Source organism: Hibiscus syriacus, unplaced genomic scaffold, assembly GCF_006381635.1.
Source record: "Hibiscus syriacus cultivar Baekdansim isolate YM2019G1 unplaced genomic scaffold, ASM638163v2 tig00112429_pilon, whole genome shotgun sequence".
Lineage (NCBI taxonomy): Eukaryota > Viridiplantae > Streptophyta > Magnoliopsida > Malvales > Malvaceae > Hibiscus > Hibiscus syriacus.
The window spans coordinates 54,880-71,284 of NW_024063330.1; the positions used below are offsets into that span (position 1 = coordinate 54,880).

General features: G+C 35.6%; 2 protein-coding genes across 3 annotated transcripts; both read right to left on the bottom strand.

The window, feature by feature from the left end:
- Positions 1–4,975: 4,975 nt before the first annotated feature.
- On the bottom strand, positions 4,976–9,605 carry LOC120179596 (protein ESMERALDA 1-like). 2 transcript variants are annotated; one of them, XM_039185160.1, is made up of 9 exons: positions 8,888–9,605; positions 8,081–8,150; positions 7,583–7,671; positions 6,963–7,160; positions 6,615–6,819; positions 6,304–6,471; positions 5,943–6,110; positions 5,643–5,833; positions 4,976–5,408 (listed from the first exon to the last, which is right to left on the bottom strand). In XM_039185160.1, the coding sequence occupies exons 4-9, from the start codon at positions 7,070–7,072 to the stop codon at positions 5,246–5,248; spliced, it is 1,005 nt and encodes a 334-aa protein (XP_039041091.1). In that variant the 5' UTR covers positions 7,073–7,160; positions 7,583–7,671; positions 8,081–8,150; positions 8,888–9,605; the 3' UTR covers positions 4,976–5,245. The 2 variants fall into 2 exon arrangements, with proteins under 2 accessions (XP_039041091.1, XP_039041092.1); XM_039185161.1 differs by having other exon boundaries at positions 4,977–5,408; positions 5,943–6,044; positions 8,888–9,604.
- A 302-nt stretch (positions 9,606–9,907) lies between these two features.
- Positions 9,908–10,654, bottom strand: LOC120179606 (10 kDa chaperonin, mitochondrial-like). Its single transcript, XM_039185168.1, has 3 exons — positions 10,440–10,654; positions 10,202–10,341; positions 9,908–10,108 (listed from the first exon to the last, which is right to left on the bottom strand). Exons 1-3 carry the CDS (start codon positions 10,542–10,544, stop codon positions 10,060–10,062), a joined length of 294 nt encoding a protein of 97 aa, XP_039041099.1. The 5' UTR covers positions 10,545–10,654; the 3' UTR covers positions 9,908–10,059.
- Between the last annotated feature and the right edge of the window lie 5,751 nt (positions 10,655–16,405).

Genomic DNA, 16,405 nt, shown 5'->3' on the forward strand with positions numbered 1-16,405 from the left:
CATACGGTACTCGAGACATCTCCATCCTCTCTTCTTCACTGCTAGGACTCATACTGGAGGATAATTTGAAGTTAATAGGAAGAGGGGTAGAAATTGGCTTACAATATTGCATGTTGAATCGTGACAAGATCTTCTTCAAGTAATTCTTTTGTGAAAGCCAAATCTTCCTATTACTTCTGTCTCGATGAATTTGCATCCCTAGAATCTTGTTTGCTGATCCCAAGTCCTTCATTTCAAATTCTCTAGCCAGTTGTGCCTTCAATTCGTCAATATGATCTTTGTTGGGTCCTGCAACCAACATGTCATCCACATACAACAGCAATATAACAAAATCGTTATCAACAGACATCTTGAAATAAGCACAAGGGTCTGCATTAAGTCTGTTGTATCCAAGGCACATAATGAAGGAATCAAATCTCTTATACCAACACCTCGGCGCCTGCTTTAGACCGTACATAGATTTGTTCAACTTGCAAACCAAGTTCTTCTTTTCTTTTTCTTCAAAACCTTCAGGCTGGAGCATGTAAATCTATTCTTCAAGATTTCCATGAAGAAAAGATGTTTTAACATCTAGTTGCTCTAGATGTAAGTTCAATATAGCACACATTGTCAAGACTACTCGAACTGTTGTTAGTCGAACCACAGGAGAAAAAAATTCATTGAAATCAATACATTCTTTCTGAGCATATCCTTTGACCACCAGTCTTGCACGATACCTCTCCACTTGATCGTCACCATTTCGCTTGATTTTGAAAACCCATTTGTTACCAATTGGCTTCCTTCCTTGTGGTAGTGGCATAAGGTCTCATGTATTATTTTTATGAAGGGCTTCGATTTCTTCTTGCATTGCCATCATCCACAGTGAAGCATCTGAGTTGTTTATTGCCTCCTGGTATGTTGATGGCTCACCGTCCTCTGTTAAAAGGCAGTATGCAATATTACCTTCTATAACATAATCTGAGTGTCAATTGGGACATCTTCTCACACGATCTGATTGACGAGTTGTTGGAGCTTCAGAACTCTCTGGTTCTTGTTTATCATGTGTTGGTTCTGCTTCAGAAGAATCTCCTTGTTCAAACTCTTTTTCCACATGTATCTGCGTAGTCTCTGACTTTTCAGCGCTACCATCTTCTTCTTTTCTTTGTAGCTTATCTTCTACAAAGATAACATCCCTGCTGATGATCACTTTGCGGGCAGTGGGATCCCACAAGCGATACCCCTTGACTCCATCAGCATACCCCAAGAATTTGCATTTCCTGGATTTTGGATCCAGCTTTGAGATTTCTTGGGAGTTGTACATCACGTACACAATACTTCCAAATATATGGAGGTTTGAATAATTAGATGGTTTACCAGTCCACATCTCCATTGGTGTCTTCAGCTCTATTGCAGTTGATGGAGCTCGATTCACCAAATAACAAGCGGTATTGACTGCTTCTGCCCAGAATGATTTTTCTAGGCCTGCATCCCTCAACATTGCTCTTGTTCTTTCTAATAAGGTTATGTTCATCCGCTCTGCCACTCCATTTTGTTGAGGAGTGTTTGCCATTGTGAACTGTCTTTTGATGCATTCTTTCCTGCAAAAGTAATCAAATTCTTCGCTTGTGTATTCTCCTCCATTATCTGTTCTGAAACACTTGATCTTATTTCCAGAATCAAGTTTCACCCGCGCTTTGAAGATTTTGAAAGTTGAAAACACATCTGACTTCTTCTTAATAGGATACATCCAACATCTCCTAGAGTAGTCATCAATAAATGAGACAAAGTATTTTGCTCCACCTAGGGATGTAACTGGTGCTTGCCATACGTCAGAATGAACCAATTCTAGAACATTTTTGCCTCTAGAATTTGACGTGTTGAATTTCAACCGGTGCTGCTTACTTGTTATACAATGCTCACACAAAGGAAGTGATATCTTTGTTAAGCCGGGAAGTAGCTTTTGCTCCACAAGGACTTTCATTCCTTGTTCTGACATGTGTCCAAGTTTATGATGCCATAGCATTGTAGAATCTGAACTACATGAGGCAACAGAGGCTCTGCTTCTAGCAAAGTCTCTCCCTTCATCATGTACAAGTTTTATGCTATCTTTTCGCCTTTCAGCACCACAAGCGCTCCACGGAACACCTTCATGATTCCTTTCCATGTTTCAATCTTGCTTGCATTATTATCCAACAATCCGTAGGATAATAAATTTTTCTTTAGGCCTTTCACGTGACGCACATCTCGAACAACTTTAATTGTTCCATCATACATCTTCAATTTGATGGTTCCCACGCCAATGATCTCTAAGGCATGATCATTGCAACTATACACAGATCCTCCTGAGACATGTTCATACTGATAAAACCATTCTCTTCTTGAGGTCATGTGATATGTTGCTCCTGAATCAATGAGCCATATATCTGCAAATCTTTTTCTTCCTTCCACGGTGGTTGACGCTTCACAGCATAGTGCATCTCCATCATCTGAAGTGTTTGCGGTATTACCTTGTGGATTGGAGTTTTTATTTAGACTCCAACAATCCTTCTTCAAGTGACCCTTCTTTCCACAGTTGTAGCACTTTAAATTCTTCTTGCTCATCGACTTTGATCTACCATGTTTGTGACTGCTGCTTTGGTCACGTTCTGTTGATCTCCCTCTCGTCGTTGTCAACGCTTCTGCTTGTTGCAGATTTACTTGTCTGTCTTCCTTGTTCTTGCGCCGATTTTGTTATTGTAGAACAACAGCTGCAACGTCATCGAAGACTAGACTGGTGACATTATTGTTTGTCAAGTTGATGATGAGTTGATCATACGAATCCGGTAGACTTTGAAATAGAAGTTCAGCACGTTCTTGTTCTACTATTTTACAGCTTAAGGATGTAAGCTGAGAAAATAAAGTGTTCAGTGTGTTTAAGTGCTCCGTCACTAAAGTAGATTCTGACATCCGAAGAGTGTACAATTTCCTCTTAAGGAAAATTTTATTGTGCAACGATGTGGCCTCGTACAATTTGGTGAGATGATCCCATATCTCCTTAGATGTCTTCTTCTCCTCGATACTTGACAATACTTCATCTGCTAATGCTAGATGAAAGTTTGCCATAGTATTTTCGTCCATTTCGATCCATTTGTTGTCTTCTGTGAAATCTACTGGCCTTTCATTGATAGCTGCTAGACAACCGTCTTTCCTCAGGATGGCTTTCATCTTCAATTTCCATAATGAGAAATTTCTCCCATTGAACTTTTCAATATCAAATTTCGTTGTCATTGCTTCGTTTACGGAAAGCTCCCACTATTTCACTATCATGAATAGTTCTCTAGAACCTCAAAGAATGGGTAATACCTTCTTATTTTCTTATGTTGGAGGATCCACCTTTTGGTGGCAACCACAAAGACAATAAGCAGATATTACACACTCTAATCTAGCTCGGATACCAATTGTTGAGGAAGACAGCTATCGGATAGAGCAAAATCGCAACCGATAATTTGAGAAAATAAAAATGAAGATAAAAGAGACACAAAGTTTACGTGGAAAACCCCTGAATAATATAGGGTAAAAACCACGGGCAACGATAGAAGAATTTCACTATGAGAAAATAGGAATTTCAACTTCTCTCGATCTACCAAGGAGAAAACAATGATAATTCTCTCTTGATAAAAAGGAAAAAACAACTCTCAAGAAACTCTCTAAATTCTCTCTAGTATTAGAAGAAAGCTAGAATGATTTGGGATGATTTTGAAGCTATATGAGCTAGGGTATTTATAGTTGAAACTTAAGGACTAATCTTATAAATACCTTAAATTACAATGACTAAAATTAATTATTCTATTACCCAATTTCAACAAAAATTAGGTGCCTAATTTTTGACTTTGACAAAGCATCATTTAGTGTCTAATTTAGTGCCTAAATTATTTGACTTTTAACACACGTAGAATTTTGAAATTGATCATTGAAGAACAGAGTTCTAAAGAACCCAATGGCATCATCGAATTTGAAAAGGAAATATTTTTTTCAAAGCAGCAGTGGCGTTGATCTTGAGAGTCGAAAGACTGGCGCTGCTGTGGAGTGAGATTTCCAACGATTCCCATGGCGGTTGCTTTTGGTTCTTCAGACAGAGGACTGTAAAGTGGTTTTATAGTGTGCACGTAGTAAAAGTAGGTTTGTTATGCTGTAATTAATTTTTGGATAAACTACATGTTTTTTTTATTAAATTATGAGCTTTGATCTGTTTTAATATTTTATTTTATTTTTAAATTATATCTAACGTTTAATTTGTGTTTTATTTTGATACTCATCGTTAAAAAAACCTAACGGACAGGTTGATATTGCCTAACTTTGATGGACGGACGATCAATCTGACTAACAAACCACGAAAAAATGATTAATCGACCAATATAGTCTAGTTTTAGGCCTATCGAACGGTGGAGATGGAGATTGGAGAATTAAGAAACCGAATAGTGCATCGTTGATTTGGGAAGATTGAAACATTTTCCGGTGAAACAGAGATTGAAATCACATTCAGGGTAGAAAAGGTGTGGGTTGGAAAGTATTGGCTTTATCCGTTATGTTTTTTACGGCAAGATATTAAAATGAAAGAAAAATTAAGCTTTAGGTATAATTTTGAAAAAATATATATGAAAGTTTAAATACTAAAACGAACTAAAATTGATAATTTAGATACTAAACGCATAGTTTGTCCTTAATTTTTTATAAACGTTTTTCTAATTTTGATATTTGATTAACGAAAAATAAATTAATTTACTTTTGGGTTTTCTATTGTCGAAAAATCATAGTGATCAATATAATATAATGTAATTTATTTTCTTATCAATAAATTTATTTTTACAAAAATTTAATAAATTTATAATATTTAAAGGATCACTGATCAAATCCAAATTAGTTTAATTTTAGTTCTTATATGATTAAAAATAAACAGCAAACCAATTCACGAAATAGGGACTAATAATAGAGACCCTTCACAGAATTGAATATGAGAAATAGCAAACACAATGTGTTGTTAACAGTTTGTTAGATCCCGGTGCAGCAACACTCTCCGGTCGTCCCTCCGATGGCAAAATCATCGCCTTTTGTTCTCTGATCAATGTATACAATTTGACCTCTGTAAAAAAAAGGTTCCTCTGAGCTCCCAAATTCGAGTTGTATGCACTCTTACCACATGAAGAGGATTAAAAGGAAGATGTGTTTGTAACTATGTTTGTTTGCAAGAACAAGACACATTCACCCGTCGATATCCTCCGAGAGAAGATTACGCAGCCGATGACGATCTTGCTTTTACCGTTCTGTTTATTCGACACATGCAATCCGGGCACGGGAAGGTATATATCGAATCGTTGGGCCTTTTAAGTTCAACTCCCTTTGTGTTACTATGAGACCGCATGTTCAGCATTTGTCGCTTGAAAGCTCTCCACCTGCATGATTATACACGTTCCATTATAGAGCATAGCAGCCTTCCCTCGATTGCCATACGGATGTTTTTCAAAAGCATCAAATGTAAAATGAATGACAAGACTGTTTCGACATGCATTTCTTCATGTTCATCTAGCTGCTAAAGTTCCAAATCGTATTCCGAAGATTGCAGACATTATCCCTAATAGTATCGCCCGTCTATAAAACAGTTAAAAGAAGAAAAGGTAAATACATACCCGATATTCGGGTTATCGAATAGCAGTGCCAACCATCGCTTGTCTGGTCGAATAGTCTTCGAATGTCCTCCGTACAAGTACCTTCTGTGGCCCATCAGGAAATGAGGAAAATTCCCACCTTGAGTCGTCACGAAGACCTCGCTATGAAGGCAAACAGTATAGTCTATGGCAGCCATCCTGGAAGAAAATCTCTGAAAGCAACAATCCAAGTCGAAGAGATGATAAAAAGTCCAATCTCAAAGCCCCATTACCGAAGGACTCGCAAAGAAAATGTGGTTAATTTCTATTTATGCTTCTGACCTTATATGGAGCAAGTTCTTCCTCTGATGCCAGCATCTCCTTCGTTTGCAAGTTTGGGAACATTTCCAACAATGGAGCCATCGTTTTCTCGGAATTGTATATCTTCCCAGAAGCCAAAAAGATATAAGTATGGTTATCGAATCCCATTCCTCTAAGCATCAATCCAATCTAATAGGTTCAACCAAATGTGAAATTAACCATCACTGATTCATATGAACAATCTTGGGGGCATGTAATGCTCATGAATGTCATGATGACTTCTGATCAAAGTCGAGCAGAAAATTGCAACAGGAAGAGATTACCCCAGTAAAATTTTCATTTGAAAAACTTTATTTAAACAACAAATGTCAACTGACAATACCTCCAAAGGAGTAAGTGGGCATTTCCCATTAATCCTGATTGCTCCGGGGCGTATAACTCGACCAGGTTTCGTAAATTTTCCTTTCCAGCCTCTTTCCCTGGCTCTTATCATGTCTTCCTTTTCTAGTTCCCCACCATCAAATACACAACAAGAGAAAGCAACCATATCCTGCGTAAGAAAAGAGTATATTCTACTTACAGAAAATGGAATTGATAAATTTCTGCTACTAAAAGTCATAACAGAAGTCCTTTTTTATGTTAAGAAAGGTCATCAATCTTCATAAACACATTTTCTATTAAAACAATACTAACCTCCTCAAAGCGAAGATGGACAGAAAGATATTTGCCACCGCTGTTTGCACTGCATTCTTTCATTCTCAAAACCAAAGTTTCTCCGAGATTTAGTATGCGACTCGAAAACCGTAAAGCTTCATAATTTGCCAAGCATCTGAGTCTTTGGACAGCAGGAGGCGCATCAAACGACAAGCGGTTTGCAAAAGGAGAAATCTTTATTACCCTGTGTCATTCAATCAGAAAACCAATATCCTAAATTAAGAAAACAATACAATAATGTCTATATCCACCATTTGGCACTCAATTAAACAAGCTAAACCTTAAGCAAACAAAATAGTTATGGTACAGTAAATGGTCAAGACTCACTTTTCTTCAAGCAGCTTTGGTAGGACTACTTCCTTGTAAAACCGAATGGATGACCATGCTTTGATTCTGAAGTTGAAAACATTGGTCAAATTGTTGTCAAATCGTTCCATTATGTAGTTAGGAATCTTATCAACAACTCGTACATCATTCTTTAATATACTGATGAAATACTCTTCATCATAGATGTCTTTGAATTTGCTGGAAAAGCAGAAACAACATATGGGATTCAGTCAATGCGATAACAAAATGATTAGTCAGCCAATGGATTGGATACCGGTGGTTCTACCAAAAAAGGAAATGTTTATAAGTAACAAGAGTAATGCATGAAGAAAGAAATGATTATAAAAAATACAAATGAGGTAAATGAACTGAGAAAATGGAAAATCAAAACTATGTTTCGGTTCAATGAAAATTTGAGGAAAAACATTTTAACAATTCTTCACCACCTAAGAAATTGTTAAAACTATAAAACATTTCATTTCATTTCTCTTTCCATTTTAGCACTCTCCTGAAAAATTTTATGTCCCTCTAATTTGATAATAAGAAAAGCCTAAAGAGCCCATCTTTTTTCCTTGAGGATACACAAACAACATGCCAACTGAAAATAAATGCTAACAAACCTGGGATCTCTCCATATGCTATGAAAATGGAAATTAGGGATTAGAAGTGTCGCATTAAGATAACCTGCCACAGCAACTGCATTGCAAATCTACATAGCATCCAAAGCAACCATGTAGAGGAAAATATAAATTAACATCATAGTACAGCCAAATCTAAAACTAATGAAGATAGCCAACAACCAAAAGCATACTAGTGCATATGAACATAAAGCATGCATGAGCACATATGCATAAACATAACAAACACTTCAAATGTGCAAAGCACCAGGAATGGAACATTTACACTAACAGGTTAATGAAGCTCCTGAGGTTCTCACTCATACTAGGAATATGCTTTTCCTTGAAATAACAATCTCAAACTCTGTTACTTAGACTCAACAGCTTTGGCAAAACCAACAATGACACAGGTGCAGGTATGGAATATGCTATTCACACACCTTTAACAGAAACATTTTTCACCGAATCGCTTACCATAAGATAATGAGAATAAATTCATACCTTCAGAGGACTTGTTTACACAAGGTCTCCACAGCCCCCCTCTATGGGAATTTCTCCAAACAGTCGAAATCTACAAGAAATCCAATATGTTCAGGGCAGATATAATCACAAACCATGGATCAGCATCATAAGTGACTCTCCAAAAGCAATTTAAAATGCAGCTTTCCATGTTTTTTGGACCAACGTTTTGATCAAAAAGATTGTTGCAGCTGGAAATGAAGCAGTTACAGCACGACACAAGGGTCTACTGCCTAGTGTCTAAGAGCACAATTGTGAAAAACAAATTTCTTTTCTAAATGTTAAAATTGATTCATTAATTAATCATTGTGTTTCTACTGTTTCCCTGAATTTGGATAAATCATTCATATTGTCTAAGTTCCTCAAAATTCTATCAAGATCAAACCCAGAAGGAAAGACAAATCATACAAAAAGCTAAAAATCCAGAATAATTCAACAAAAAAAACCAACCCATCACGGCAAACAATATATATATATATATATATATATATATAATTATGTATAAAAGAACACTCAGAAAGCAGAGACTCACGGCCGCAGAAGATTTATCGCATTCATATAAACTCTAAGTTTATCGTAGACCTGGGGACTCCGGTGAACGGAGCCGGGCGAGGGCTTGTGTCTAACGACGGGAACGACATCAACGGAAGCGGTGCCCGTGTAGAGAAACATCCCGGAGATATAAACGAGAGGAACAACGGAAAATCCGTTGTCGACGAAGAAGAACATAGAGAAGTAACCAAGAGACGATGGGCTGATAAAAGAACAAATCAGAAAGCAGAGACTCACGGCGTCAGCAGAAGATTTATCGGCATTCATATAAACTCTAAGTTTATCGTAGACCTGGGGACTCCGGTGAACGGAGCCGGGCGAGGGCTTGTGTCTAACGACGGGAACGACATCAACGGAAGCGGTGCCCGTGTAGAGAAACATCCCGGAGATATAAACGAGAGGAACAACGAGGAAAATCCGTTGTCGACGAAGAAGAACATAGAGAAGTAACCAAGAGAGACGATGGGCTGAGGTCGCTCCGGTTGGAACCGGCTGAACCTACCCGACTTCCTACCGTGGTGGTACTTCGGTGGCTGTACTGGTGACGCCGGAGGCGACGGGGAGCTTTGGCCGCTATTAGGTAACCTGTTTTGGGGTGCATTTGAAGAACAAAAAAACACCCGAAAATGGCTAAAATAAACGAAAATCAGTTCCTCTGCTCTTCTTTCTTCCTCGTGACTACATCATAGAGGAAGATGAAAGCTTTTGAATGTGTTTGCTTTTTTTTTTTTAATTAATTTTCCACGTCGTAAATATAAGAAGAGAGAAAGTAGAGAGGAAATGTATGCGTTGATTGCATGCAATTGAATAAAACAGAGGCTAAGGAGAAAACGTGTACGTGGTGCTTTCGTAGGGAGAGACTGGGGAAGAAGAAGGGAAAATGTGCATGTGGGTTAATTCACTATACACCTCTAAACTTTTACCCCAGTTTAAATTTGATCCTAAACATCAAAATATCCAAATCAAATCTTTAGACCATATAGTATATAACATATTTTTCATTCAAAACTTTTTACAAAAATTATAAATTGATCAGGACACACGATATATCATATAATAACATTTATATTTTTAATACGATTATAGATATTTAATCTATTAATCAATTAATTAACTAATCTAAATTTAATATTTTTTAGATATAAGGATTCGAATCTAAACTCTTATTTATGCGATATCATACTGACTCCCAGTTGATTATGGATTAGAACCAATTATAAAGGAAGAAGAAGCCAGATTGAACCCAGATATAATGTCTCAATTCAATGGAAAATTCTTCGATTGATGAACTGATTTATGATTTTGAACCAAATAAAGATGGTTAATAAGTTCCATCCAGTTTGATTAATCCTCAAAAACCCTAGAACAACACAAACATAAAAACAAAGCTAATGCCCCATTTCAATCGATCAATCATGGAGAGTACCCAAAATATCTTCATCTCTGTACAGATGAAACCTGCAAATAGAACTCCCGGAAATGATTTAACTTATCAAACCAAAACAAAATCATAATGATAAAACTAAAATAAAGAGAGCTCGATGAACGTACTCTTTGTCGCCAAGCTTGACTTGGGAACCACCAAATTCAGGTAAAAGAACAGTGTCGCCTTCTTTAAAAGGAACCGGGGTCGGTTTTCCTTCCTTGTCCCTTGCTCCCGGACCCACGGCCACCACTTTCCCGGAGTTCAGCTATTTTCCGACCAGTCAATCGGATCAAAGATAATCATTAAATGAGATTTGAAGAAAAGGAATAAAAAGGAGAAAGGAATTGAAATGAGAGAAACTACCTTGGTGGATTTCTCCGGCAGGAGAATGCCGGCGGTGGTCTTGGAAGGCGGAAGGATTTTCTCGACAAGAACTCTGTTAAGAGTTGGAATCAAACGCTTCGCCATTTTCAAAATTAGTCTGAAATTCCTTAAGAGTTTCCTGGCAAATTCAAGACGGAGCAGGTGAATTTGATGTGCGATATCTTGGCTGGGGAGGGGGTCTAGATCTAGTGGATGATAGAACCTTCTAGGCGTTTAGGGTTTTATATTTTAGGGTTTAAGAAACAGGTTAGTCTTTTGCCTTTCACTGATTTAACAAACAAAAAGCCCAAAATCGACATCCATTATAAGGCCCATAAAAAGAACTCCACATTTGGTCATTGGCAAATGCCAATCTATTATACTCATGGGCACAGATATGGCAAGACGTTTGCGGATTTCCCTATCCCTATCCCTATCCTTATCCCTGTCCTTATCCCTGTCCTTATCTTCGTACTTATATAATATTTTTATATTCAACATTTACCAATGACCTATGACAGGTAAAATATTTATATTTATTCACGTGAATATATTCTCAAATCTATTAGCACACTTACTACTTAACTAGATACTAACCACTCATCTTGTATCAGTTTGTACCCTCTCATACCCATCAATTTGGGATAGGAGAATCGGCGGTCTTCAATTCTAAAAATGTTTATACCCTAACATTTGATTAAATTACAAGTTATGTCCTATAAAATATTAAGATTTATATAATAATCTTTGAAATTATACTTAAATTCATAATGGTATAAAATTTACATGTTGGGCGGATGCAAGGCAAGTAAGGTCTCAAACTCATCGCTTACCCACTACACACGATAGATATGCCTTTTTACATCAACACCCACCCACTACCCACTAAACTTATATCCATTCCCGTTCCAATTAGAGCGGCTATGGAGCGAAATCCGCGAAATTGTATCCATCTGTCATCCCTAGGCAAGAAGCTTGTCATGCTATACAAAAAAAAAGAGTCCAAACTATATTTAAAATTGACTTTTGATGCTTAAAAAAATTTCGTTAAAAATAGGTGTATAGCATTTTCTTTGTTACACTTTTAAGTGTCTACCGTTAAAAAAACTCGTTATGTGACATGTGTCACGTTTAGATTTTTTTTTAAAAAAAAACTTTATAAATAATATTTTATTTTAAAAAATTCAAAAAAATATAAACATAACACGTGTCGCTGAACAATTTTTGTTAACGGTAGGTACCTAAAACTGTAACAGAGAAATTGTTAGACAACTATTTTTAAGAAAAAATTCTTTAGACACCAAAAGTCAATTTTAAGTATAGTTTAGACACTTATTTTTGTATCAAACCTAACATGAAAACTTGAATTAATTTTAACGTGCACAAATCAGGTCACCTAACGATTAAGAAATGATTGTTATTTCCAAAAGTCTCATATTTAAGCACAACACTTACAAAAAATTGTCAATTAATTAAAAGAAAATCGACTAAATATTATTTTATAATCACTTCGTACCAAAAAAATAGTTGCTTAAAAAAGTATTAAAACTCTGCTAAAAAAAACTATTGAGAAAATAAATATTAAAACTCCCTAAAATTTTTGATAAAGAACTTAATTAAATTCTTTAACATTTCGTTAATTGTAGTTTTAATTTGAGTAAATTCTATTATGATTTTATGTAGTTTTAATCTACTGGGTTTTCTTTTAAATAATAATTTCAGTACAGATTGTACCAAGAGACCTATTTTACGAGCACTTTTTGCCTGTACCCTACAAATGAAACAGACAGGCACCGAGAGATTCACGTTAGAGTGGAATTTGAGGATCATGTATCAGGGGACCGCCCACCAGGCGTTCGATTTTATGTCACTGTGACTGTGTTACATATAACCCAGCTCTCTCTCTCTCTCTCTCTCCAGTTGCTTTTGCACAATCATGGCTGCTACTACATTATTACAATTACAGTTACGAATGTTACGACGTGATTTATTTCATAAAAAAAATTATGATTTTATGTTACAGATATAATTTACGATGTTATCCTTAAAAGTAGTTACGATATGGTCGTTATACTATGTTATGGTTACAATTTAGTACTATACGTCAGGGCCACATACATGCGTACGTGTTGATGTTCCGACGCCGGCAGAGTAAAATGGGCTCTGCCCTTTACCATCCAAGTTGCGGACATGGGGCTACGGCCCCTTCTGTGGTTCAAAATGTTTCCAATAAAATGAAAACAACTACGCATGTTCTTCAACTCCTTGAGTCTTCTTTCTGGGGATGAAAACAAATGAAATGGGGTTGGCGCCTACCTTTTGTCCACGCTACTTCCTTTTGCTTTACAATATTCTCTTTTAGGAATCATACTAGGGTTGAGCACGATACTCAACCTGACGGTTCCAACTCAATCCGATTTGAAAGGGTTAATTTTTTTTATAAAAAAAATCGGTTTTCAAGTCAGACTTTTCTAGAAAATATGTTCGGGTCAGGTTCAAGTTTAGGGTAAAAAATATCAGACTCGACCTAAAAAATAATATAAATTTACCTTATATATTTAGGGACAATGTACACACCATTTTTTTTACCCGATGAATAAAAAAATTAGTTTCGTACTTCAAAATGTTGAGAGTCGCCGCCAATTGATTTAAGGTGATATTGGAATACTAAATAAGTTTAGGGTCTACGAAAACCATAATTGAGTTTGAGGGCACGGTTATATGTGAGGAAGTGTTAGCACCCTCACAACGTCTGTAAAAACGACACTTACTTGGTCACGAATATTTTATCCCGATCTATGCATGTGATTAATGTATTTTCAATTAATAAAGAATTTTTATTTTCTCGAGAATAGCTTCAAATTCTCTAACGACTAAGAGAATCAAAATTATGCTCGAAAACCCTAAAAAATCATAAATTAATCTGTGAAAAATTCACAAGTGACGTCTTTCTTGGGTGATCTCGAGCATTCCCCAACGTCTAGAAAAATATTGAGATCTAATCCCATTCGAGAAGACACCTCGATTTTTATGAATCATGCTAAACCTGAGAACTTACTACTCTTTAGAACACCTCAAAATTTTTTAACGTCTAAGGAAATTAGAAATATTCCTCAAAGTCCAAAAGTTGTCATAACATTATTTTTATGGAAAAAAACAAAGATATGTTCTCTCATTAAATAATTTCGAAATCCTCCAATGTCTAGAAAGATATCATATGTCCAATTAATTTGAGAACATACCCTGTTCAAAATAATGTGACAAAAGTATTGAAAATGTATGACATGTTTCTTTAATCTAAATACGAAGAATACAAACACAAAGGTAGTTCACTAACTATCTTAAAGTTCTAGATTCTAATGTTCTCTAACCTTAAGGTATAGCACTAAAGTCCTTAACTAGGTCTCTAAATAAAAGGAGATATAAACCAAAGAAATGAAAGCTCTAACTTCAACTCTAGAACAAGAAAAGCTCTTATTAGATACGAGAGTAAATCGAATGTTAGTACATAAAACTAAAGTGCCCAACCAAATAAAAATAAAATGCATAAATAGAAATGAAAGTGCATAAATAAATAAACATTAGAAGTTAATAAATAAAACATTATAAAAATAAAATAAAATAAAACATAACCAAATAAACATAAAAAAAATAGTGCGTAGAATCGAACATAAATAAATAACAGTGGGCATCGTAATCAAATATAAAGGACAATAAATTAAATAGATAACAAGTGACTAAAATGGAAACTAGAGAAATCATAGCACCAAAATAAAAATATGAAAAAACACAAATAGTGACTATTTTGTAAAAATACGCCTAAAGTTTGAGGACTTAGACGTGATTTTCCTACCAATCATCCTAAACCACGTATGAAATCAAAAGTGGAGAAATAGCAAGAATAAAAAAGGCAAAGAATTAGTGACCAAAATGTGAATTTATTCTAAAAGTCGAAGGACTACAATGCAGTTAACCCAAAACTTAAATACTTAGACTACTCCTTTGCCATATCTGCCGTTTGACCTCCTGGAAACCTAATTACTTTCTTTCATTTATGTTTTACTCTCCCATTCTTCTCTTCCCATTTCAAGCGGCGTTGCATGCCGAAACCAAGACAAAGCTCGGGTACCACACGCCGGTGGTGGCCCTCCTCCGCTCGTGTTAGTCACACACACTTAAATATATAGTAATTTTAGATTTTTAGGGGATGACCGCCGACCCGCTCCCCTAGGTCCCGCTCCCCTAGGTCCAACAGTGTTAGTTCATCCGGGAAAAAAGTAACCACCCTGTTGTAGAGGAGCTGCATGAATGATAAATATGTATGCAATCATCACGTAATCATAGCAACAAATTTTGGATAAGTATAGGTGTATATGAGACATTATCATTTATAAATTATTCGAATTCTATTTATTTCTTTTAAAAATTTAACTGCATGATAGTTAAAATCGAGCAATTTAAGCTATAAATCAAATTCAAACAGCATAATATTCCAATAGCTCAAATTATAGACTTGAAAACTATGCTCGAATTTGGCAGTCTTAGTTTTCAAGTAGGAGTCTTTTTCTTCCTTCTTGTCTTCCGGAAGGCGACTTGTAGGGTAGTCTTTGCATTGCCTTTTAACCAGGTCCTTACAAGATTCTCTTAATAGTTGTTTTTTTATATTAAATTGACCTAACGTGAACTCTCTTTAATTTTAGGGTCACTTTTTCCCTTTCCCTTTCCTCTTCTATCCAAAATCCCTTTGCACTTTGTTGATGACCACTTATGGAACATGGGTCCATTGTTAAACACCAAGAATCCACCTTTAAGGTCTATAGTTGATTAGTCTGTGATATAATTATAGACGGTTAAAATTATCTGATTTTTCGGAGTGTAGAAAAGAGAGATGATCGATGAACATAATAAAAGTTTATTTTTCTTGTGATAGAAAGATTTATATATTGATCCCTTGTATTCGATGGTATCAGATGTAGGATTTTTTTAACATTACATTATATGAAACTAGTAACTTGCCTAACTATATGATAATAATTGGACCCAAAAGTGCAAATGAAAAATTATAGTGTCGAGTGGGTGTACATGAATGGTTGATGGGGCACACTTTATTTTACCTTCTTTTAACCATCAAACCTAACACAACATTTTTTGAATGGTCCTTTTAGGTCCCCTTAGAGAATCAATCACCATTGATATAGTTTTCATGGACCCTTATTATCTTCCTCTTTTGGATTGAATAATAAAGAATTTCATGTTTTATAGATGAAGTTATGGGAGTTTTGTAGGTAAAAAGAAAATAGTAAGAGAACTATGCATATCTGCTTTAGGGGTTTTTTATCTGATTCGACCCCAGATATAATCAGAAACACTAATGCAGTCGGGTTAAAAAGGCTTAATGATAAATGAGGTCATCAAACATTTCGTAAAAAATCAACGTGACTCTTGAACTCAACTAAAAAGTTCAAGTTAATTCATTTGTCATATCATCGACTACTGTTGATCACCACACCATCATCGTAATTGTCAACGACGAAAATCGTTAGCCAAATGGTCACATTAATTTGTTTCTAAATTTGAGGACCACATTAAATTAAAAGATAGTTCGAGAATCACACTATTTTTTCTTTAAAAAAAAGTTTGAGTGTCTCACATAATATGAACCCATTAAAAGGCATATGCTGTCAACAAAAAAATAATTTTTTTTAAATATTATTGTTTAAGCAGTTTGATATTGTTTAAGTAATTTCTCAGGTTCGAGTCTATGTGTTTGCAGAAAATCACCGTTAGGAGACCCACCCACCAAAACCGGGTGTGTAACTCGAGTCGATCTAAATTAATCAGGACGAAACCTTCAAACTGGAGGGCAACCAAATTTAATTTGATTGTTGATTGAATTAGTTTTTTAAACATTTTAATAAAGAAGACTAAAACAAGAGCAAAGAGAGTTTGTCAATTGATTATAATAG